The sequence below is a fragment of the Sminthopsis crassicaudata genome, chromosome 1 (genome assembly GCF_048593235.1).
Source record: "Sminthopsis crassicaudata isolate SCR6 chromosome 1, ASM4859323v1, whole genome shotgun sequence".
In the NCBI taxonomy this organism is placed as follows: Eukaryota; Metazoa; Chordata; class Mammalia; order Dasyuromorphia; family Dasyuridae; genus Sminthopsis; species Sminthopsis crassicaudata.
Window position 1 is genome coordinate 465,449,239 of NC_133617.1, and position 25,903 is coordinate 465,475,141.

The 25,903-nt window shown below is 32.4% G+C and overlaps 1 protein-coding gene across 4 annotated transcripts in view; it reads left to right on the top strand.

Moving 5' to 3' along the window:
- ECPAS (Ecm29 proteasome adaptor and scaffold) overlaps positions 1 to 25,903 on the top strand; it is a 155,650-nt gene that overhangs the window by 50,642 nt on the left and 79,105 nt on the right. For all 4 annotated transcript variants that reach the window (XM_074280886.1, XM_074280885.1, XM_074280887.1 and 1 more), the window contains 9 exons: positions 3,266 to 3,382; positions 5,311 to 5,429; positions 8,020 to 8,169; positions 9,911 to 10,079; positions 14,569 to 14,708; positions 19,100 to 19,181; positions 19,704 to 19,823; positions 23,776 to 23,861; positions 24,335 to 24,413. In XM_074280886.1, the coding sequence (XP_074136987.1) occupies positions 3,266 to 3,382; positions 5,311 to 5,429; positions 8,020 to 8,169; positions 9,911 to 10,079; positions 14,569 to 14,708; positions 19,100 to 19,181; positions 19,704 to 19,823; positions 23,776 to 23,861; positions 24,335 to 24,413 (1,062 nt within the window). The remainder of the gene's footprint in view (positions 1 to 3,265; positions 3,383 to 5,310; positions 5,430 to 8,019; positions 8,170 to 9,910; positions 10,080 to 14,568; positions 14,709 to 19,099; positions 19,182 to 19,703; positions 19,824 to 23,775; positions 23,862 to 24,334; positions 24,414 to 25,903) is intronic.

Here is a 25,903-nt window from a genome sequence, read left to right on the forward strand (position 1 = left end):
ATAATGAAGTTTATTTTTTCTCTTTCTGTTTTGATATTTTCTTCTCTTTCAAATATCTTGATACTCTGTGCTCTCAGAATTGGGTATTCTCAGTGAATTTTCTTTTATTATTTACAGAGATCATTTCAGCAGCCATAAATGTATTAGTTTTTCCCTGGAATACTCTGGATTTGCTTAAGTGGATTTGTTTCTATCTTTAAATACTTTGGGAAACAACACAGAAAAATTGTTTGAGATATAGTAGCCTTTCAGAACATAAATTTTATTTATTTCTCCACATTATCTTTCACCTAACTCCCTTCTCTGTATTGATAGAGCCAAACCACCTTAGTTCAGTTTCATCATCACTGTTAATCTTTATTGCCTTTGTTACCAAATATGTTTGCCTTTTTAAAAATAATAGCTTTTTATTATTCAAAATTGCAAAAATAATTTTTCACATTTACCCTTGTGTTCCATATTTTTCTCCCTCTCTACCCCCTCTCCCTTATCCTAGATAAGAAGTAATACAGTATAGTTTAAACATTTCCACATTTATTATGCTGCACAAGAAAAATCAGATCAAAAAGGAAAAATAAATGAAAAAGAAAACAAAAAGCAAGCAAACAACAACTAAAAAAATGAAAATACTATGTTATGATTCACATTCAGTCCCTGTAGTCCTTTCTTTAGATGCACATGGCTCTCTTCATCACTTCTATTGTAATTGATCTCAATCATCTTATTGTTGAAAAGAGCCACATCCATTATAGTTGATCATCACATAATCTTCTTGTTGCCATGTTCTCTTGGTTCTACTCATTTCACTTAGCATTAGTTCATGTAAGTCTCTCCAGGCTTCTCTGAAATCATTCCCGCTGATAGTTTCTTATAGAACAATAATATTCCATAACATTCACATAACATAACTTATTCACCTATTCCCAACTGATGACCATCCATTTTGTTTCCACTTACTTGCCACTACAAAAAGGGGTGCTACAAACTTTTTTTCCACATGTAGGTCCTATTCCCTTTTTAATGATCTTTTTGGGATGCAGACCCAGTAGAGACCCTGCAGTATATAGAGTTTGATAGCTCTTTGGGCATAGTTCCAAATTTCCCTACAGAATAGAATGGTTGGATCAGTTCACATAAATGTTTGACTTTTAAAAACCTTTACAACCTACCTTTCTAATTTTGTTAAGCATTGTTACAATTTTGGAACTCTAAAATCCTGTGAAATTGGCCTTTCTTCTCTTCTGTTACACTCTACCTTCTGTTTCAACTCTATCCCAAAGAATCCTTCACTTATTTCAAAACTTAGCTGAAGCACTGCCTCTTATATAAGATTGAAATACATAATCTTATATAAGATTACATACATGATTCTAATCTTCATGGACATTTATCAAACTATGACAATTTTTGAAGTTTTTGCTTTGTAATTATATTAGGGAAAACACTGCAGGGTCATAGAAAGCTGGTTCACTACAAATTAATCCTTTCAAATTTCAGATGAAGCTTAGTATTGTTGTTTCAAAACTATTATACCTTCTTCAGGTTCTCATTTTTTCCTTCTTTTCTTTGCTTTCAATAGACAAATTAAAAAGTATGTCAGTCTTGGTCTCTGTCTTGGTAATGACTGATTACTTTTAATTCTTCTTTGCCAATTCTAGGTTGATCATCACTTCTTTTCTGTTCCTACTATCTCTATTCTAGTCCAGGCCCCTAATTTATCATAACTTTATCTACTGTTACTGGTCACTCTGTCTGTATTCTTTTTCTGACTATTACCAGATTCAGTGACTTTTGTTTTTTTACAAGATAAAATTCAATTTACTTTGGTTAGTATTCAAGGCCTTTTATGGTTTCTCTCACCATATACATATACACATATCTAATGTTATCTTAAATTATGTAGATTTTGGTCCACATGCTGATATTGTTAGAGATCTTCAAATATATTATGCTCCTTATTTTATATGAATATTTAATATTATCTTTTTTCTTCCTCGGATTCTTTCTCCTTGGATTGTATCTACCTTTTTCTTTTAATTGTATTTATCCAAAATTTAATTTAACTTTATTCTGTCTCTTTCATGAGACCTTCAAAGTTCATATTGGTTTTTCTTAATCATTATTTCATGATTCTTCTAAAAATTTATTATGTGAATCACTAATATTCACTCTTTATTTCCTGACTTGTATTATTGTTTGTTTTTTGTTGTGAGTTCCTTAAAAGTTAGGATTGCTTTATACTATGTTTGGTATTTCTTATAGCAATAGTGTCAGTAAATTTTGTTGAATTTATTTTACTCATTTTATCTCCTCTTACACTAAGGGTATGTAGCCCTTGAAAAATGCATGTAGAAAAATGGACCCTGTGATTAAAATTAACACTGTGTCTTTTGAAATCTAGATCTTAACATTTGAAGCATAGTGAAGACACTTAACAGACAAGCCATGGAGAAACATTTGTATAGTAATAATTTTTTTAAATGTTATCTTTTGTCTATGACATGTCTGAATCTTGACTTATTAGTTGTTGAGTTCTCGAATATTGTAATGATTTTTATTCAGTCTGAGCATTGGTATGTTATAAAGAACACTGAATTTTATACATAAGAAGGTCAGATCAGTTTTTGCTCACTCTGTGACTTAATTTTTTAATTCATAGAATAGCTGATAATAACATTTGTACAACTTGCCTCATAAGGTTTATGTGAGAAATTTATTTTTGAAATTATAAATCGCTATTCTAGCTAGATCAAGGTTTTCAAACTTCATGGAAACCAGCTAGGTTTCCTTGTGGTTATTAGTTTGTAAGTTAAGACTAGGTTTAAGTTTGTGAATTTATTAAAAATTTACCTATAAGTTTATATAAGAATATTCTTTCCAAATCTAGTCCCAGTTCTCTTCTGTTTCTAATAGAACTCTCCAAAATTGACCACATAGTTTATTTCTTTTTTTCTCCCTTTCTTCTCATAGTTTAATTTCTAAGTGCCAAGGATGGTGACAGAATATAATTTTGTAGGCCTAAGATTTGTTTTTGCTGTGGTTCAGAAAAGAAATCACACAAAAAGGAAATAAAAATGTTAATACTTATAAGATTTATTCCTTATTTAAATACTGTTAAGCTGGACTATTATTACTATTATGTAGAAGCCCTCACACACTTAATTGAGTAGTTGACTGATGTGCAAACCATCTGAATTTTTTTATGCCAAATTTATTGATGATGTAATAATTTAGAATTAGAGGAGTTCACTCTTCTTTACTCTAGGTCATGGAGTTATTGGTCCACTTGAATAAGCGTATAAAGAGCCGTCCAAAAATACAGCTTCCAGTGGAGACTTTATTGGTTCAGTACCAGGATCCTGCTGCAGTTTCCTTTGTCACAGTGAGTAGACTTCTTGAAATGTTCACTGACTCATATTGGTTTCTTAATATATTACAAAGTCTGAAGTTTGGGCTCAGTTTTTTTTTTTTAAAGTTAAAATTTAAAAGATTTCCCCCCCCCCAGGCAATTGGGGTTAAGTGACTTGCCCAGGGTTACACAGCTAGGAGGTGTTAAATGTCTGAAATCAAATTTGAACTCAGGTCCTCCTGACTTCACGGCTGGTGTCCATTGCACTACCTAGCTGCCCCTGATGCTTTCTTTTTAAGCAGTACTCCAGTTTTTGATGATTACCTATAAGAAAATTCTCAGAGTAGGTCACCATGGGGCATTTTAAAACGGAAAAGGGAATTGGAATAAAATATGTTGTAAGGTTTAGAATGACATATTAAAGTAAATTACTTTTTCTTAGCAAAAGAAAAAATATAGAAAGAATCTTAGAATATGAATATGCATATAAAATAGGTGACTGATAATAATGAAAAATAAGAATGTAGAGAGAAAAGCAAAAAAAGACACAGTTTGGTTTGAAATTATTTTTGTTTATATATCTTCCATCTTATCCTTTGGTATTTTAGGGGATTTTTGAAAAAATATCTCTTATTTAAGTAAGGGTAAGTAAGCAAAAACTTCCTAATCAAGAAACGCTTTTGATAATGAGATTCAGATCAAACTGTTCTCTCTTGAAAAGTTAACAATTTTCAGGGTATGGAAGCAATTTTGATACCATACAATTATGCCTATTATTTTTAACAGATTTCCTTGTTATAGATATCCTTTTGTACCCAATAAAGTCCAAGTGTTAAGCAGCATTCTTCAACATGTTTAGTCAGATAAACTGCTTAACTCTGATTGTATTACATATATTTTTTTTGCTTTGAGTACTAGATGTTATAAAAAAAACTTGTGCCAGTTGAATTTTAAAAAATTATATGGTCATTTTTGACTTGCCCCTTTTTTTCCACTTCCCACTTCGTGTTTCACAAAGTTCTATTGACTAAAAAGTCAAATAGAATAAAAATTCTCATTACCACCATTCTAGTTCAGACTGTAATTCCCAATATGCTTCTAATTTTTCTTTTTACCAGTCCACCCAACACAGTTTGTCAAGTTCCCATAAATATATTGTGTTTCCCTGCTGACCTCCCTTTTAAACTTTTATTTCTCTTTAATGGATTATATATTTCATCCAAACTATTATACTTTGCTTTCCTCAAATAAGTCTTGATTTTCCTCTTTTTTTTTTTTAAGGTGCAATAAAGTATTTTTAAGATAAGCCTATTTATCTATTTCACTTTTATATTGTAGAAATTGAACACTATATATTTAGATCCAGTAATAAGAGTTCTTTAATATATTAGGGGCAAATTATGTGTGAAAAATTGCTTGACTTTGAAGACTTAATGTAATTAACAAATATCTAATGAATCTGTCTCAGTTTGTCTTTGCAAATAAGTTGTGCATAAACAGGGTCTCCCAAAAGTCATGGGGCAGTTTAAAACTGAATTAACTTGGGGCAGCTAGATGGCACAGTGGATAGAGCACCAGCCCTGAAGTCAGGAGGACCTAAGTTCAAATCTGGCCTCAGACACTTAATAACACTTCCTAGCTGTGTGACCCTGGGCATATTATCACTTAACCCCAATTGCCTCAGGGGGAAAAAAACAAAAAACAAAAAAAACCCAAAACTGAATTAACTTAAAGCCACAAGACTCTCACATTGTAATTCTTCATAGTTGTCCAATTTACATTTTTCTTCAAATTTAATAGTTGACTGAAAATCTAGAAGCAAAAATATTTAGGAAAAGGAATGTGATGCTAAGTTTCCAAAAAAGATCAAATTTAGAATTACTGCTAAAATTAGAAATATGTATTTTGACTAAAGTCAGATTTCATTTATTTGATATTTGATTTTCCTTTTTCCTTTACAGAATTTTACTATAATTTATGTTAAGATGGGCTATCCTCGCTTACCAGTGGAAAAACAGTGTGAACTTGCTCCTACACTTCTTACTGCAATGGAAGGGAAGCCTCAGCCTCAGCAGGATAGGTATGGTCTTTCTTGATTACTTCTTTCCGTAATAAATTAAAGTACTAACATTTATTTAAAATAAGAACTATGTATGTACATTTGGTTTCAGTTGGGAAAATCTGAAACCCTTATCTCTTTTAACCATTTCCCAACTGTATATATATTCAGTAACTTTTATTAACTCTTAATGTTGTTTACTAAAATTCTGAAAGCCAATACAACTAGAAGTGTACAAATTCAACATTCTAGTGATGTGTGTATTTTGAAGCATCTAATATATAATTGTTAAAATTATACATGTGGCATGATATTTCATCAACATATTAGTCACTTATAAAACAGCTTGTTTCTGAACATGGTGCTTTTGAAATATAAAATATTAGGGACATTTTAAATGGAAGGGAATAAGTTCCTTTTTCATTATCATTTATAGGTTTAAATTAGGTGCAGGAATTGAAATTTATGAAATTTATGCTTTCATCAGATCTTTCAGTAGAAAGTTGACTCTTTAAAAGAAAAGACTATATATGTAAATACATATGTAACAAGTAACAAATAGTCACCTTACGTATAATTTTTATATTTATATGTCAGATAACACATGTAACAAAAGGGAAATCTCAATATCTGTCTGTCTATGTCTCTTGTTTCTCTCTCACTAACAGTGTGATTGATACAAAGAATAGAGAGCTGTTTCCCCAGTTAACTAGATTCACCCAGTTTAATCCCACCTATATTAAAGGAATTTCTTACCCTTGGCAAGTTACCTAATTTCCCTTAATCCCAGACCACCTCCCTTCCTTAAGAGGAGTGGTTTGAAAAAAGGGATTGTTCTGTATTAGAGGAAATTCCTCACTAGGAGCTCTTCACAATCTGTTTGGTAAATCAGAAGACCATCAGCTCTTGTTATCTAATCTATGTCTATCCACGAATGACTTTGCCATCCACTTCACCATTGAAGCCTTGAGATTTATGGGACTTTATTTCTGCTCTCCTGTTCTAAGCATTTCATGTGCATTGTCTTTCTAACTTGAATGTATTCTTTTTTGCCTTTGATTTTCTTTAGTATTCTCAGTCTGGATCACTATGTTTGACATACCTTGTTTGACATATATTGTAAATTCTAAATATATATTTTTGTATTTTAATACATTGATGAAATTAAAGGTTTGAGTAAAAAAATTTGTTCATACATGTCCTTACATGTTAATATGTATATGATATAGGGGCAGCTAGGTGGTGCAGTGGATAGAGCACCAGCCTTGAATTCAGGAGGACCCGAGTTCAAATCTGATCTCAGACACTTAACACTTCCTAGCTGTGTGACCCTGGGCAAGTCACTTAACCCCAGCCTAAAAAAAAAAAAAATATGTGTATGATGTATGTGTCTGTGTATATACATTTATAGTTACATTTAATTTTATGTATTCTTTATATACAATGATAAGTAATTGATTTTTAAATGTTATGATTTTTAATTTTTCAAAACTGAATATATATAATAACCTTTAACATTTTACAAATAGGATACTTAATTTTTCTGTGAAAAATTTGAATTAGAAAAGTATTTTGTCACATAGCTATCTGAAATTTAAAAAAAAAATCCTTCAAAGGTGACTTTTAAAAGGCATTAAAAACTGACTGTATACCCCTGAATTCCCTCTTCAGGTTATTTTATTTAAATTTTTATTATACTTTTAATTGCCTAATATTATCCTGTTTCATATGAATACTACCAATCTTTTAAAAAATTTTATTAAAGCTTTTTATTTATAAAGCATATGCATGGGTAATTTTTCCAACATTGACCCTTGCCTAAAATTTTGTGGCAAGTTTTCCCTTTTCCCCACCATCTGGTAGGTAGCCAGATACATATTAAATATGTTGAAATAAATGTTAGATCCAATATGTGTATACATATTTATACAGTTATCTGAATGCACAAGAAAAATCAGATCAAGAAGGAAGAAAAAGAAAAATTGAGAAAGAAAACAAAATGCAAGCAAATAACAAAGAGAGTGAGAATGCTACGTTGTATTCCACATTCTGTTACCATGGTTCTCTCTGGGTGTAGATAGTTCTCTTCATCACTGCACAAGTGGAACTAGTTTGAATCATCTCATTGTTGAAGAGAGCTATGTCCTTCAGAATTGATTATCATATAATCTTGCTGTTGTCGTATATAATGATCTCCTGGTTCTGCTCATTTCACTTAGCATCAGTTCATGTAAGTCTCTCCAGGCCTTTCTGAAATCCTCCTATGGTCATTTCTTACAGAACAATAATATTCCAAAGCATTCATATACCATAATTTATTCATCCCTTCCCCAGCTGATGTGCATTCATTCAGTTTCCAGTTTCCTGCCACTACAAAGAGGTCTGCCACAAACATTTTTGTGCATGTTTCCCTCTTTTAAGATCTCTTTGAGATATAATCTCAGTAGAAACACTGCTGGAGTGCTATGGAGTGCTGCCAATCTTTATGAAAAAAAAATCCTTGTTGTCATAATGGCCATCTCTTAATATTCTGTTTGCTGCTTTGTATCTCATGTGCTAAGTATACAAAGTTATTTTTTTTAAATAATGGTGGTAAAAATTATCTTTTCAGCTTGATGCATCTTCTAATACCAACCCTTTTTCACATGAAATACCCTGTTGAACCGTCTAAAGCAGCTTCTCCATTTAATCTTGCTGAGAAACCAAAGACTGTACAGCTGCTTTTGGACTTCATGCTGGATGTCCTCTTGATGCCTTATGGGTAAGTTAAAAACTCCCATCTCATTTTTTATTGTTCCTCCTTTAAAAATGATTTTAAAGGAATAAATCAGAACTATGCCTATATGCCTACATCTGGATAGCTCTGATTTCTCCCTTTTGAATTCCCTGTCCTTATACCTGGATTGAAACTCCAGCTCTTGTTACCTCAACCTCATCCTGTCCAAAGAAGAACTCATTATATTCAGACCAATTCTATTTCAGGATTTCTTGTTAATATTGTTCTTTCTTTTGGCTAGGCTTGATAACACTTAAGTCATCTTTGGCCTCTGTTTACTCCCATATCCATTCTCCACACTCTGTTGCTTTTTGTAACCATTCCTTCTTACATCATAATTTACTTACATTACCTTCTTCATAGAGTTTGTTAGCAAAGTACTTTAAAAACTGCAAAAGACTATATGAATTACGTTATTGAGAGAGTTGGAAATATTAATATTCTACTAATTATTTAATAATAATAATGCTATGATAATGTCATATTACAAAAATATTTTGTACTTTATGTACAGTGGTGATATCAAGTTATATGGCTGCGGGGCAGCTAAGTGGCGCAGTGGATAGAGCACCAGCCTTGATTTCAGGAGGACCCAAGTTCAAATCTGGTCTCAGACACTTAACACTTCCTAGCTGTGTGATCCTGGGCAAGTCACTTAACCCCAGCCTCAAAAAAAAAAGTTATATGGCTGCCCTGAAAAATAAATTAAAACAGCTTCTCTGTCTTGTGAAATATTTCTTTAGTGATATAATGTCATTTGGATTCTTAAGTATAAAATATTTAATATATACCAAAGAAAGAAAAATCATCAGAATTTGCTGCTTGAATCTGGAGATCATATTAAACCAGTGAACCAAGTTGATATTTGAAAGTACATTGCTATTCTGTGGACAAACATTCCAGGCATAAAGTTATCAAGAAGACAGCTATAATTGTTTCTATTTAGTCACGTACTACATCCTGAAATTAAAGCTCAGTGGGAAGAATCAACACCTAATGTAGTTTCGACATGCACTTTCAGAATGCTAAAATAGGCCATAATAGATCTGGAAAGTAAATGCTGGTGACAGGCCTACGCCATTGGATTTATGGGATGTAATTGAAGGATTACCTCAAGATGAAACCCGTGAAACAATCGAGGTTCAAAAGTAACACCAAAAGTCTTTCTATAAACAACAGCATCATGATTTAAACTAACAATTTGTTCACAAAGAATTACAGAACAAATGATCAAATTGTATATATTTCTTTATTGAAAGAGAAGGGTTTATGATGGTGATAATCTCTGTCTTCAGGGAATTTATATTCTACTGGAATAGAAACATGAATAGGATTTGATAGTGGTTGTCCATACAGAATCTTCCTGGTTTTTAGAAGAGCATTGACAATAGTACAAGTTTGATATAACACACAATGCCAATATCATTGAATTAAAATTTAAATTCTCTGTAATGTCAGGGAACATTTCTTCCTCAGACATAATATTACTGTTGTTTAGGATAGGAATGGTTAAAAACAAAACAAAACACCTTTTCGTTGGATTATTAGTCGAGATGTCATAAATTGAATGAAAAAGCATTTTTATAATAGACTACATATTGGAATTATGGAAATAATTTTGCCATTCAGATTTTTTTCTTTTTAAAGAAATTTTGATTTCTTATGTATATTTTATTCCATTGAGATTAAGGACAGAGGTAATTTAACAAAACAATTTCCTTTTTAGATATGTGCTGAATGAATCCCAGAGTAGGCAGAATGTGCCCTCTGCCCAGGGCTCCTCTTCCAGTGGTTCTGGAGGTTCCGGGATTCCACAGCCGCCTCCAGGGATGAGCTTTTATGCAGCAAAACGAGTCATTGGAGACAGTCCATGGACACCTGAACAGTTAGAGCAGGTATTGTGCAATTCAGTATTGGGATTTCTTTATGTACATATATACACATTTATGGAGCATTGCTATTCTCTAATGTCTGTATTTTTAAAAAATCACTGCTAAAGTAATCATATATCTTGGATTATTTTTCTTTACAAAGTCTAGTATAGGACAGATATGTAATAACCTTCTTTATAGAGAAGTACATTCATAAGAAATAGGCAGAATAGCCAGATACTTCTGTATTGACAATAAATCTGGCTAGTGATATTAAAGAAATGTTCAGGAAGGATTAAATGAAAAGAACTTAAATTTTACCCATTTGTAGATTTTGTCTCCCACTTTTCCTATAGCTTTGAAATAAGCCAGGATATATTCCTTTTTATTAATGTTTGCATTTTTAAATTAACCAACAAATATTTTTCCTTTATGGCTCTTTCAGTCAAGAAAATCTTTTTTCTTTCAATAATGTAAGAGGAAAAAGAATTCTTTTATAAGAATATTATATTGATTGGACTAGTCACTGCTTTCTTTTTTTTTTTTAATATAGAAGAAACAGGCTAAATTAAAAACTAAACAAGATGCCGTAATTGGTTTAACTTATAGTTTTCCAACATCAAATCTTTGTGATGAAAATAAAAAAAGATGTTTGTTTGTTAAAGAATATCCTCTTCTGTCAATAACTTTGTATGGATGATTTAAAATTATAAACTTTCTTTTCATATAAATATATTGTATCATAGCTTTCTGTTCTGCATTCAAGGGGAGAAAAAATTTTTCCAAGCACTTTTTTTAAGTGCTTGTACTCTTTCTTTTCAAGGCCTTTGTTTTCTTCTAATAATGCATATGAACTTTTTTTACATTTATATGAAGTCTGATTTAGTTGTTGATTCTATAAGGGGCTAAGAAAGTATCAAGTTTTATATAAGCCACGCACTTAGCATTTTTAAAGCACTGTGTGCCAAACCACTAAAACATAAAAAGCACAGCTTTGACTTCATGCAACCTATAGTCTATTGGGAAGAGACAAATGTAAACAATTAGGTACATACAAGAGTTACATAAGATAGAAGAAAGACATTCTGAGAGGGGAAAATATTAGCAGGGTTAGGGGACCAGCACTGCAGGAGGTGTTATCAGTCTTTTTTTTTTTTTTTTTTTCTTTTTTTCTGAGGCAATTGGGATTAAGTGACTTGCCCAGGGTCACACAGCTAGGAAGTGTTAAGTGTCTGAGGCCAAATTTGAATTCAGGTCCTCCTGACTTCAGGGCTGGTGTTCTATCCATTGTACCACCTAGCTGCCCCCAGAACTGAGAATTGGTGGAATTCAGAGAAATTAAGTAGTAGTAGTGAGTGGGCAGATACTGTGGGCATGGGGCATGGCCATTGCAAAGACAAGGAGATAAGAGGTGTGATATGTTTGAGGAAATGTAAATAGGCCCCTATTCAACATGCATGAAGGAGAGCAAAATATAAGAAGTTTACAAGACAGGGAGAGGTTGAGAGATGAAGAGCTTTAAATGTCAAATTAGAAGTTAAACTTTTATCCTGGAGATAATAACTGGATAACCCTGGAAGTCAGAAGAAGATAGCATGGTCAGATCTGTGCTTTGGAAAAATTATCTTGGCAGCTAAGTAGAAGATAGATTGAAGTGAGGATGGATCTGAAGCAAACAGATTGTATTGAAGTACCCAGGTGAGAGAAAAACAGGGCAGCCAAAATAATGAAGTTTTAAGAGTATTTATTACTAGCCAAGACTGATTCCCCAACACCAAGAATGGAAGTATCAGTAATGAGTGGCCTCAGGGCCATATATTTATAGAAAGAAGAGAGAGACATCAAAATGTTTCTTGATACATTTGTCATAATAAAAGAATTTCTATTCTAAACAGGAGGCAAAAAGTTATCACTCGAAGGGGGTCATTCCCAGACAGCAATAAGCAGTATTTCTTTAAGTTTATCAAGTTGTCAAAGTCTTAGTTTTTCGGGACAGCACATCTGGGGTTGTAAAAATACCATCTGCACTAGGGAGTGAAGAACTAGTAATAAACTTCTAACTACAAAGATTCAAGATTATGTTTCTCACAGTCCCATTTGGGGTGCTTTTCTACTTAAATATTAGTTCAGGCAAGACACATGTGTGATGAGGGTCTGAAAGCATGTGAATGGAGAAAAAGCAATGCTAGGATGTTTCATAACCTCTTTGATGAAGGCAAGAGTCTTTGTCATTACTTATGTCCTTTCCATCTTGCTTTTCCCTCTCTGGATCTTTCTGTCCCAGAATCCATTGCACTAACTAATTAACAGGAATAGCTATCCCTATGACCACTGCCACTGGTGGGAGTGGCTCTGTTTGCTTCCTGGTCATCTCCTTTCTTGGTTTTTGAGCTGGCCTAGAACTTACATGGATGACTAGGTGGTAAGAAATTATATACTTAATTTTTGCTTTTATTTTCTGTGCTCCTTGACTTCCTGAAGTCAAGGATTTGAATAAGGTAGAAATTACAAAACTCTATTCTTTCTGATGAATTGGCTTTACTGTCTTCCTTGCCATTGCCTCTTAGGAAACTCTAGACCTTATCATTTATTTTGCTTCTGTACTTGGAGTACTCTGCCACTGTTGTATTAACTACTTAAGCAACCTAAGGTCCTTTGGGTCTTGCCATACCCTTAGGACTTACAGGCCTTTCTATCTATGCTGTGATTGAACTTTATTTTATGTTTTGTCTCCCCCAATGAGCATATTAGCTCTTAGAAATCAGGAACTGCCTCGCTTTTTCAATTTTCCTTTTTGTAAGCACAGTGCTTAACATAGGGTACATATTCAAAAAATGCTATTTCTTTTGTTAATTTAAGGTAGAAATGACAAGGTTTAGTAAAGATTTAGGTGAGTAGAGTGAGGAATTGAGAATGATACGTAAGTTTCAAATTGGACTTAAACGTGAGTGGATAGAGATGCTTCCATGACAGGAGAGAAGGGTCAGTAGAGCACAGATTATGGGAGAAAAAAGAATGAATTCTGTTTTGGATATGTAGAACTTGAGTATGAAATTCATATTATAGGTCTAGTTTAAGATGTTTTAAAGGCAGTTGGTGATGTAGGATTGTGACTTCAGAGAGATAGTAGTAGTACTAGAAAAATAGATTTGGAAATCATCTGCAAAAAAATGATAATCGATGGGAATTACGAGATCACCAATTTAGAGATTATGGAGGGAGAAGAGAAGACAGCTGAGGAGGTACCTCCTTGGGAGGTACTTGCAGTTAGTGGGTATGACAGGAATGAAGCAGCAGCAAAGGAGATTGAATCAGGAGTGGGTTTGGGCAGATGAGGGGAGAACCACGGTGCAGCAGAATTATGGAAACATGGTGAAGTGAGATTATTCAGGACAATAGAGGAACCAACAATGTGAAATGGTGTGGAAAGGTCAGGAAAAGATTGAGAATGAAAAAAAGGACATTAGATTTGCTGAGGTAGAAAGAACACTGGTGACTTAGGTGACGGCCTAATTGAAATTAGATAATATTTCACAGTTTTATGATTTTTCTCTAGATCAGCAGCATGTGACTAGGAGTGAAGAAGGCAGGTTTGTTGTGAGGCATAATCAGCAGTAGAACAGACAGGAAAGAGAGAGTGGAGGATAGTGTAAAGTCGAGTTTGCACCAAAGGATGAACATAGAAAGGAAGAGAGTATAGTCAGTGTGGTGCTTATGGCTTGAGAAAGAACAAAGACATATAGGGAATGGTGGTCACATTGAGGAGAAAAATAAAATTAGGGCCTCTAAACCATAGAGAAAGATGGAATGATAGAAGAATATGATCAAATGAAGAAATTTTAGAAAACTTAATATAGGAAAAAAATTTTCTATGAACTTAATTATAAAAAAATTTCTAGTTCACTGAAAATTTTTAAAAGTTGCTAGAAGTGTTATACTAGTTTTTGTAGCTTATTACTTCAGTGAAATTTTTATTACATCCAATAAAATTATAGATTTTACTCTTTCCAGTATTACATTAAATTTTTACATATGTTGACTAGAATGTAGTATTTTCTAAATTTTTGTGTTAAAATATGGAATTGAAAACATTAGCTTAATTCATCTTAAACATTTAACATCTCATTTAAATTGTTTAGTATTCTTTTAATTCTTATTTAATTATTATAAAGATCAGCATGAATACTGTTTCTTTTTTTTCCTGATTTTTAAAACATTTTTATTTAAAGTTTTGAGTTCCAAATTTCCTTTCTGTAATTTCTGTTTTGAATTTCAAGTTAAGTTTTTATATCTCAGAGCCTTTAGTTTTGATTAATATGAACTTAATCATATTGATTTATTTTTTTCATACTATCCCCATCAATATATATCAGAGGTCTTACAGTTGTTAGTATTCTTTTAGCTGGTGATGTGTACTTAAAATGTATAAATGTAAATGAATTCTTTATCTTTTAAATCCTATTTTTTTTATACTTTCCAACCCTTATTTCTCTTTTTTAATGTTTCTAAACAGTGCAAACTGGGTATAGTGAAATTTATAGAGGCTGAACAGGTGCCCGAACTCGAAGCTGTTATACACCTAGTGATTGCCTCTAGTGATACGCGCCACAGTGTAGCCACTGCAGCTGATTTAGAATTGAAGAGCAAGCAAAGGTAACAACTTACTAATCTTACAATTTTATACATGTGAAAGAAGTATAGGATTTTTATAATATTACTAAGCAAAGGTTAAAAAACATACACTCACTGCTCATTTATAATGCGGATTTGACTTCTACAAATCTCAGAGGAAAAAAAACAATATTTAGACATACTTGAGAATGCAATGTACATGTTGTATTTTTAAAAATTCATGTCTGCATTATATATTCTTTTTCTTATTCCAAGTAAAATTAGCTATATAGTAAAATCAGCAAAATGCAAATTGTTTTAGTTTATTTATTTTTAAAATTCAGATTGTGAGAATACTTAGATTAATTTTAACAACAAGAAATCCTAAACAGAGAACACTATACACTGTGATAGAAATTTGTTTGTTTATAAGCCAGAAATTAGTGCTACTGCAGTTATTAACTGATTAGATCCATGATTTTGGTTAAGTTAGTCAAGCTCAATGTGACCACCAAAGTGAGGGAGTTATCTGATTTCTAAATTGTCTTCCAGCTTTAAATTCTCTCTAAGACTTAAAGTCTTAAACTTGGGAAAATGGAATTTAGTAATAATAACAATTTAATAATTAAGGAAAGTTTTTGTTATAAAGTAGTATTCCTTTGATCATATGGTACATATTCAAAAATGCTATTTCTTTTGTTTTTTTAAGGTAGAAATGACAAGGTTTAATAAAGATTTAGGTGAGTTGAGTGAGGAATTGAGAATGATATGAAATTTTCAAATTGGACTTAAATTTGAGTGGATAGTGATGTTTCCATGACAGGAGAGAAGGGTCAGAAGGCAGATTATGGGAGAAAGGAGAATGGATTCTGCTTTATATATGTAGAACTTGAGTATGAAATTCATATTATAGGTCTAGTTCAAGATGTTCTAAAGGCAGTTGGTGATGTAGGATTGTAGGTCCCTTTTCCTATCTATAAGTGATATAATAAATCTAAGAGAAGCACTCCAGTTGAGGGACTAGAGTAATATCGAGTATTAAGTTTGTATGTGGTGAGGATGGGAGAAGCAATATGAGAATTTTTTTTAAAATGCAAATATATTAATGTTGAAAGATATATATTCTAGAATTACATTTACTGAACTTTTTATTGTTGAACCTAGATATTTAATGTCATTAAAGGTTCTTTTAAGAAAATTTTTATGTTTAATCTATTTTTACCTTTAGTGTGAAATTACATTATGAAAAATACCAATTACCTCTAACATTTTTGGAAGGAAAAGAAGCACTAAAGTTTCTAAACATTTTTATTCCTCCCTTTCAACTAAAGTATTCTATGCCACGAGATTCCAATATATAGTTTATATAAATGTATTTCAGATCAATCAGTGAACATTTATTAAGCATCGTCTATGTGACAGACATTATCCAAAAGCTGGGGATACAGAAAGAAGTGGTAGATGGTCCTTATCCTTAAATAAAGTAAACTTGCAAATACACACACACACACACAACACACACACACACACACACACACACACACACACACACACACACACACACACACACACTAAATAAGAAATAATTAACAAAAGGTAGGCACTAGAATTAAGATAAATTGGGAAAGGCTTCCTATAGTGAGAGTTTAGTTGCATCTTGGAAGCCCAGAAGGTTAGTCATCAGAGTAGAGGAGGGGAGAGCATTTCAGGTGTGTGAGACAGAGAAAATCCCCAGAGCTGAGAAATGAAACATCTTGTTTATGGAATAGCCAGGAGTCCAGTGTCACTGAATTGAGGAGTACATGTCAAGGAACAAGGTAAGAATTCTAGAAGAATAGGAAGGAGCTAATTTATAAATAGCTTTGCATGTTAAACAGAACATTTTATATTTGTTCTTAGAGGCAATAGGGAGCAAATAGAGTTTATTGGGTAGAGGGGGCTACGTGATATGCTTGAACCTGAACTTTAGAAAAATCCCTTTCATAGTTGAGTGATTGACTGGAGTGGATAGATACTTGAGGCAAGCAGATCCACCAGTAGGCTATTATAGTAATCCAGGCATGAGGTGATAAGGGCTGATACCAGAATAGTGGCAACAGAGAGAAGGGGGATTATAACAAGGATGGTTAACAGAGACGAAATAACAAAAATAACCAGAGCAGAGGCTTTGATGATGTAAAGAGTTAGGTAGTGAGGAATTTAGAATGACTCTCTGTTTGCTAGCCTGGGAGATTGGGAGGTTGGTGGTGTCCTCTTCAGAAAACGGGGAAGATAAGGAGATAGAGAGTTTAAGGTAAAAGATTTAAAAATTCTGTTTTGGCCATGTTGGGTTTACTGAACTTCTAGTACAATGTATCATATAGACATATGAGATTGGAAGTCAGCAGAATGGTGAGGGTAGAATAAGTAGATTCTAGAATCTTCTTCATAGAGATGGTAATTAAATATCCATGAGATCAACAAGTGAAATAATATAGACAGATAAGAGAAGCACACCCATGACAGAAGCCTTAGAGATACCTAGAGTTAGAAGGTGTGATCTGGAGGAGGATCTAGCAAAGGAAAGAGAGATGGAGCTATCACTTAAGTAACCTAGAGAGAAGAGAGTATCAAGAAGGAGAAAATGGGGTCAACCTTTGAGAGACTGCAAGAAGGTCAAGGAGAATGAGGGTTGAGAAAAGGCCATTGAATTTGGTGGAATGATTAGAACAGAAATTAGATTGAAAAGGATTAATATAACAGTGAGAGGAGAGAAAGAGTAGGCATCCATTGTAGGCAAGCCTTTGGAGCATATTAGCTACAAAGGACAAAAGAGATATGGGACAATAGTTAGTGGGGATAGAAGGATCCAATAAGGGTTTTTCAAAAGGGAGACATGTGCATGTTTTTAGCCAGTAGGAAAGGAGCCAGTATAGGGAAAGACTGAAAGTAAACAAAAGAATGAAGATGAATGAAGATAATAGAGAGTGCAATTCTGTTGTGGGAAACAGAAAGTCAAAATTTGTTTTATGGCCAACTAATTTTTGGTGATACTATTTGAAGTATATTCAGGCTTGGGATACATGGGAGCAAAGGATCCAGAAACCTTCAGCTTCGCTAACATCTGGGTTGTAGGGACTAAAAACTCCAAAAGAAAAACAATATGAGTTGGTAATTAAGAGTCTTTGAGAAGAAGGAAGGGAAGCCAACAAGGAGCTCTAGTGCAAAGCTTCCTAAACTGTGAGTTGCAACCCTATGAGTGTTGTAACAGAATATGAAGCATTATTATCAGTAAATGTTTGTTTTGTGTATACATATTTATATGCCTAGAGTAATGTAAAAATTTCTTGGGGTGAAAAGGGGTTGTGAGTGAAAAAAGTCTAAGAAGCCCTTATCTAGAACAACTGGGCAGTAGGCTTATTTCATATACCAAAGAGATGATTCAGTTTTTTCTAGAGTCATTGATAGTTGATGAGAGAATAAAGTTTCAACCAACTGTTGGAACCAAATAGGAAAAATCCTTAAGAATGAAAGGAGAATGAATGATGTAAAAATTGCAGTAGGAGGAAGAAGATTTTAGGCTTTTGATGGAAGAAATTCTCCTCAGCTTCATATTCCTTACCTTGTAGAAGTGAAAAAGGAACCTAAGATACAATCCACAGAAAAGATAAAAGGAATCTTGGGCTAGGGTGTCGTAACTTTATTTCCTTATAATTTATTTATAAGGTTGTTCCATGATAACATAATATATTCCTCAGTATCCATGAGAGTAGTATAGTTAATGTATTTTTTGGTATGAATGGCAAAAAAAGTAAAACAGGAAAGTTTAATCTATAATTAAATATTTAAAAAAAAGTTATCCCCAAAATATTGTACTTGGATTCCAATTCCAAGAATTAACTTTTTTTTTTTTGTAGAGTCTTTTAAGTGGCATAGTTTGTAACATACTGATTCTGTGAAATAATGGATCATGGGCTGGTTAAATTACAGGTTTTTTTTTTTTTTTTAATTCCATATGACCCTTCTGGTTACAATAATACATCATCCAACTGTTTTTGCTTAACTTAAAATGAAAGTGTTATTCAAAAAGACTATTTAACACAGAGAATCTGATTTCTAGGCAGAAGAGAAGTTTCTTGAACCAGGAGAATACATGAACATGAAATATAAGGGTGAAGTATTGCTAAAGCATGAGTAAATACTTAAAACTTGACAGAATGTTTACACATAGATAGGAATGAAACACAAGTAAATACTGTGGACATTTTTCTAGTGATCAAATTCTTTTCAGTAGATAGCTTGCGATATCCACAATAGGAATGTAACTTTGCCCAGGTTAATTTCCTATTTTATTTAAGTTTTTACTAACAAATAATGAGGCTACAGTTTTATAAAATGTAAAAGTAAATAGTAAAGATCTCATTTTTAATGCACTAAATTGAAACATTCCATAGCTTAATTGACTGGAATAACCCTGCAATCATTAACAAGATGTATAAAGTGTACCTTGGGGATATACCACTGAAAACAAAAGAGGTGAGTACATTTTACTTTTTCTTTTAACAAAAAAATATCTTATTCCATTTGAATTGTATTATATCTCTGTTAATTTTTTGTGTTTGTTTTAGTCAGAGTTTATTGATTGCTAGAGTATTGAGTGTTTGAATAATGTTGTGAGTGAGCCATGACCCCCTGAACAATTTAAACTACTTTTTTAGATATTCTGCATAATTGTTAATTATGAATTCAAATTGTAGAGTTGACAAATGTCTATTTCCTGAACTAAATTAATTATAAGGCTAGTTACTTATGTTAAGTAGTTTTTTCTCTATAGTCATAGTTACTGGTAAAATTAGGAAAATTGTGGAAAGTTATAGTCATTCCACTAGGAGAAGTTTGAAGCATTGTGCTAGAGTAGGAAGTGCCCTTGACTAGCTACAAAGACCTTGGAGGGTCTAATCTCAGCTCCTAAGGAGCCCTGCTCAGAGGCCTTTCACTGAGCATATAATGTGGTATTGGACTCAATTGATTCTTATTAATGGAACATCTCTCTGGCAGGGGGCTGTTCTGAAACCAGAACTGAAAAGAGATCCTGTCAGCACACGTGTTAAGTTAAAGATTGTTCCTCATCTTCTGCGATCTAAACAAGCTGCTGAAACTTTTCCAGCTAACATTCAGGTAGTCTCTGTCCATTTTGGCAGTATATCCTAATATTGGGGGAGAGGGGAGGTAGGCGTTGGGTGGGCCATAGATTTCATGCTTGTAAGCATGGTACTATGGAAATAGCACTGGTTTCATTTTCAGAGAACATGGATTCAAATTCCAATTCCACCTCACTTATTGTAAGACCTTAGACAGAGTCACTGAATCTCTGATTCTTAGTATTTGTAAAATGACAGAGTAGGAGTAGATGGCCTCTAAAATTCTTTCTAATTCAGTCTATGATCTTGTGATTCTACAATTCAGAGCAGTCAGGAAATAGATTGGCATATTTGAAAAGAATGAAGATTTTTGATATTTTCCCTTTTAAAATTAAACACTTTTAGCTACAACATTATGCCATTATTCTTTATAAACTCTTTATCCTATTCTATATTGGAATTAGATTGTTTATTCTATTGTTAAGTATTTTATTCTGTAGAATGTAAAACTACTCTAAAGTTTTTTTTTTGAGAAAATATTTTTGCCAGGTGTGCATCTCATAGTAAAATTAATAATTGAAAACATTTTGAACATCTTTTCACTTCTTCTGTTTATTTCGCTGAGACAAGATAACATTTCTACAAATTTCAACTCTCTTCCCCTCAGTGTATGTTTTCACATTTATCTTTCTAAAGTGAAATTAAAAGGGATAACATCCCTAAATTTTAGCCCTTCTACTAGTTCTTTGAATGCTATCTCCTGTGCATTCTTTACTAATTTTGCTGTCATGCTTACCTTTTCCTTCATTTCATTTTTAGTCATGCTTTGTCAAAAATAGTCCTAGATTAATGCCTCACTGTCTGCCTTACTATTCAAACAAAACTTATTCCATTAAAATAAGTGATGACCACCTCCTTCCAAATTAAATGACTTTTTTGTCTTCTTTGTTACTTCTGATCATTACTTCTTGAAATTCTTCCTTTCTTTCTTACAAAAAATGCTCCTTTCCCTATTTTCTTTTGCTTTTGTGACTTTTCCTTGGCTAGTGTTATTTTCTTCTAATGCTCTCTAATTTATGTGTATGTATGCATATATATGTGTACACATACATATACATATATTGGTTCAATCCACAACTTTCTATTCTTAAAGTGCTAGAAATCAGGAATACTATAAGAATTAAATATTTTGTTGAAAACCAGTTACATTTTAATTATTCATTGTATAAAATATATTTATATTTCAGTTACTCCCTCTAAGTCCTAAATAGGATTCTTTGTCCAACAGTTTTCATTTACTTCTTTTCTGGGGCTATAGATAGAGATTCCTCTTTTCTTCTAGTCCTCCCTTTTTAAAACTTTGGATTATTTTTAAAAGATCTTTCCAGAATTATTTATATTTTTTCTATTTGTGATTCCTATTTGAAGCATACTATTCATAATTTATGTCATTGTATTAATATAACAGTAATCACTCTGGTAGTGTTATATATGCTTAATTTTTTTTTAAGCTGTTGTTATTTTAGATAGCATTTTTAGTCTCTATTTTCAGCAATGGAATTAATGAATCAAAAAGTGTGATTATTTTTTCAGCTTCCTTTGTGCATCAAGTTGCTCCCAATTGCAGTTTTACCAGCAATGAATATACTTGCTTGTCCACAGTTCAGCTAGTATTAAGTTTCTTTGCTTTTAATTTGGTGGGTGTGAGGAGATACCTCAGAGATTTTATATATATATATATTTTTTTTTTTTTTTTAATTTTTTGCTGAGGCAATTGGGGTTAAGTGACTTGCGTAGGGTCACATAGCTAGGAAATATTAAGTGTCTGAGGTCATATTTGAACTCATATCCTGATTCTAGGGCTGGTACTCTATCCACTATACCATTTAGCTGCCTCCCTCAAAGAAATTTTAATTTGCATTGTTATGATGGGTTGTGAAGATGGCTTTCCTACTTTCAAAGCTTTAATATTATCTATGAGAATATTATTTAAGTTAACATTTTATCCTAGTTCTTTATTGGTAACTTTAATCTAGCATAAGGACTTTTAACCTTCTGGCCATGGATTTTTTTTAATACTTTCATAAATGTTTCATTACAATTTCATTATAATTAGTTTTCTTCTTATATGCATTTAAAAAGGGGAAGAAGGGGGTCCATAGTCTTCATCAGACTGCCAAAGGATTCCATGGCACCAAAATGATTATAAACTCTTGCTCGGTTAGCACATATATGCCTTGCCATCACTTTATAATTTATAGTATTGAAAACCAAATTCACTTGCTTCATGCAAAACTCTTTCCTTTTTACCTCTCTCATTTTTATCAAAAGCACCATTGTTCATTGCCTCACACTCAAAAGTTGAGTACTTACTAAGTCTTCCTTTTCTTCTTCCTTTCTTTCCAGAGAAAATTTAGTAATTAAATACTTAAAAATTTTGAATTGTTCTTTGTTATATCACTACCCTCCTGGTTTTGTGGTTTTGCTGTAGTAGCTCTTTCTCTTCTTCCTTCTTTTGTCTCCTTATTCTAATTTGTCTTGTGTGTTGCTATTTCTGAAAATACTACTTGATTCATATTGCTTGCTTTGAAAATTTACAATTTCTTATTGCTTCTTGTAAAGATTACTTTCAGACAAAGTTTTCAGGAACTTGCACAATCATTATTTACCTCTTCCTGTCCCCCCACTATTCATTAGCATTAAATTCCTTCAGTCAGATGGGTACCTTTTCTGTGCCCTTTTACAGTTTCCCCCATCCCAGCCTTATTACTTTTGATTAAAATGTCCATTTTGTCTATTCTTTCTCAAACATTTCAAAGTTCATTATTTCTTACTGTGGCAGATGAAAGATGAAGGGATTGAGGAAACAAAGTTTTGATCTTACAAGCATTTTGCTTTATTAAATAGTGCATGCTAATTGCCTAAAAAATTGGGACTAGGCCCCTTTTTCAGTTTAGGAATGGATATCAATACAATTTGAGGCAGACTTTTTTTATACAATCAATAAAATTTTATGTAAAATTTTATACAAAAATTTATACAAAACAATCAAAAAAAGCCAGTGAAAGGAAGCAATACAACATAAGGGAAACTGATTTCTAATTGGTTGAAAGATTAGGAATTTTCCAAGTTGGAAGAGAGAGAACAAATAGGTATAATTCCATGAATTCAGAAAAAAAGAGCTCCCAAGTATCTAAACAATCAAAGAACCATGGAAACAATAACTGATTGATCAGTATGGGACCAATTTTCAGATAAGATATGGGTTGCTTGAGATGTTCAGTTGTGAGTAAACTCTGCATTAATCCTAGGATCTGACTGGATTTCTGGTCAGCATAACCTAGATCTAATCAACATAATTTTTAGAGTAGACCAAGAATCACCTAAGCTGTTACCAGTTAGCTAAATAATTATCAATTAATTAATTTATTGCTAATAAATTAGCCTTTAGGAAAATTGAGTCTTATGTGTACTTTAATGACAAAGATGCTTAATGGGGAACTCGACTATATTTTTTTTCTTCAGTTTATCTGAAATTAACTTTGTTTTTTCAAAGAAAAATACAAAGTTATGTTTATGTAATATTGTGTAGTCCACAAAACACCTGCTTCACACTAGCCTTTGAAGTTGCATCAATTTGATTACTCTTTCCTTTATTCAATTTTTATCAATATGTGTTGTTACCATGTATTTGATCTTCCCTTGCAACAAAAAAGTGGTGTGGTTTTTTTCCAACTCTTTTATGGGATCACGATTGATCATTATGCTTGTACAGTGTTCTGAATAACTTTTTAAATCAGATAACTATTCACTTCAATTACATTAGATTTCAAATTTATTATAATGAATTTTTATATATAACTTTATATGTAATCTTAAAAATAAGGTCTTGAATCAAATGAATTATTACAAGGAGTAGGGTTTGGAAATAATGAATAATTTTTTTATAACAGAAAATAGGTATTTCTGACAGTTCTCTCTTCCCATAGGTGGTGTATGATGGACTGTTTGGTGCAAATACAAATGCAAAATTAAGAACATTATCCTTGCAATTTGTTCACCATATTTGTATAATGTAAGTTTCTTAGACTATTACTATTATGGTTATTTTAAATGGTTATAAATATTTTATCATATACATCTATTTTATTCCATATATTGAAGGAACAATTATTTGTTTTTTAGAATATTTAGGAACCTTTTTCTTTTTTCTTTTTTTTTTTTTTTTATGAGGCTGGGGTTAAGTGACTTGCCCAGGGTCACACAGTTAGGAAGTGTTAAGTGTCTGAGACCAGATTTGAACTCGGGTCCTCCTGAATTCAAGGCTGGTGCTCTATCCATTGTGCCACCTAGCTGCCCCCCAAAATATTTAGGAACCTTGGGAGCTAAATCTATGACTTTCTTTTCAAATACTTCAACCATATTATCTCTTATTTCAAGTAACTACATTTAAAATGATCAATTTAAAATTTAAAAAATCAAAATAAAATGCTTTTTTATAAGCAGTAGGGATAATTTGTATTCTTTGTTTTGTTTTTCATTTTAAAGATGTCCAGAAATCAAGATTAAGCCATTAGGTCCTATGCTTTTAAATGGCCTCACTAAACTAATCAATGAATATAAAGAGGTGAGTGACTTCTCTTTACATATGCTACAATGATGTATTATAAAACTGGATATCTAAAATGATTTATGCTATAGAATTACTATGCATAATTCTTTGAAAAATTTTGGTTCTTTCCAAATATAGCTATTGAAAACTGATTTTGCAGTCTTCTTTTTTCTGTAGCTATTGAGATTTCACACATATTGGGATATGATTTTCATTATTTGGGAACTAGATTTTTGATGTTTAAAGCATGTTTGTCTCATTTCTTAATGACTTATGTTAGTGAGTTTTAAGTTTTGCCTGCTTTTGCCTTATTGGAAAGACTAAAAAGTATATTAGATTATCAACTTGGTGATGAATTCTTTGACATGGTAACCCATAAAATAAACCAGAATACAAAATGGATCTGAGTCTTATATGATTTTACTTTTGCTTCTACTGCACCAGTGCTAGAGATACAGTAAGATAATTTTTAGCTATTTTGTGAACACTTATCTATTGGTATTCTAAATATGAAGTCCTCATTGTTAAGCTAGCGGGTAAAGTACTATAGGAACTGAATCCAGTTAGTGTTGATCAGTGAACAAGATGGCAAAATAAAGTTGTACCTAAAGGGAACGATGACTCACATACCTTATTTGGAGAGACATCTGAAGTAATTGGCAGAATTAATGCATCCAGAAAATACAGTTTTAGGGGACATTTGATTGTCATATTGAAATGTTCATAATAAATATTTGCATGGCCATTTGAAGGTAATTGCAGCTTATTCATCAGCATGTTTTTATAGAAAGTGAAGAAGTAGAAAAATTCTATGAAGAATTTGTAATTTCCAAAAGAAATTCATGTTAAGTGAATATTTTATAATTTCAGTGCAGAGGTAAGCATAAGGAAAAGATGTCAGAATAGTATGTGGGGAATATGGCTTATGTGGAATAAGGAATAAGAGGTCAAGGAAATTTCACTTTTATATATCATGGTAACTTCAAAAGATAATTGAAAGATGTTAGACCTGACAAAAATCAACAACAAAAATGGCAGCTCACATTTATAAAGTGTCTGCTGTTTGCGCTAGGTGGTACTAAGCATTTATGTTATCTCATTTGATCCTTTTAACTATCCTGGGAAATAGATAACTGTTAATATCCCCATCTCATAGATGAGTCAACTGATGTAAATAGTTTCATTGACTTGCCCTGGGTTATGCATCTAATAAGTAAGTGTCTGATGTAAGATTTGAATTTAAGTCTTCCTTACTTCACATTCAATGAATGTGAATTCATTGTACCAACTAGTTCATATCTGTGGCTAGTCATTAGAGCTGATCCACCAATCCAGACACCATAGCTGAACAATGTTCTGAGCAGGAAATGGAACACAGGAAAAGTGAGGCAGGCTTCCTTTGGTCCATAGAATGCTTTTAATGATCCCAGGCTTTTCCCTTAAATAATAGCAATATTCTTTTGGTGATACCTAGCTGTAAGTTATGAAATAAGTAAGTTTCTAGC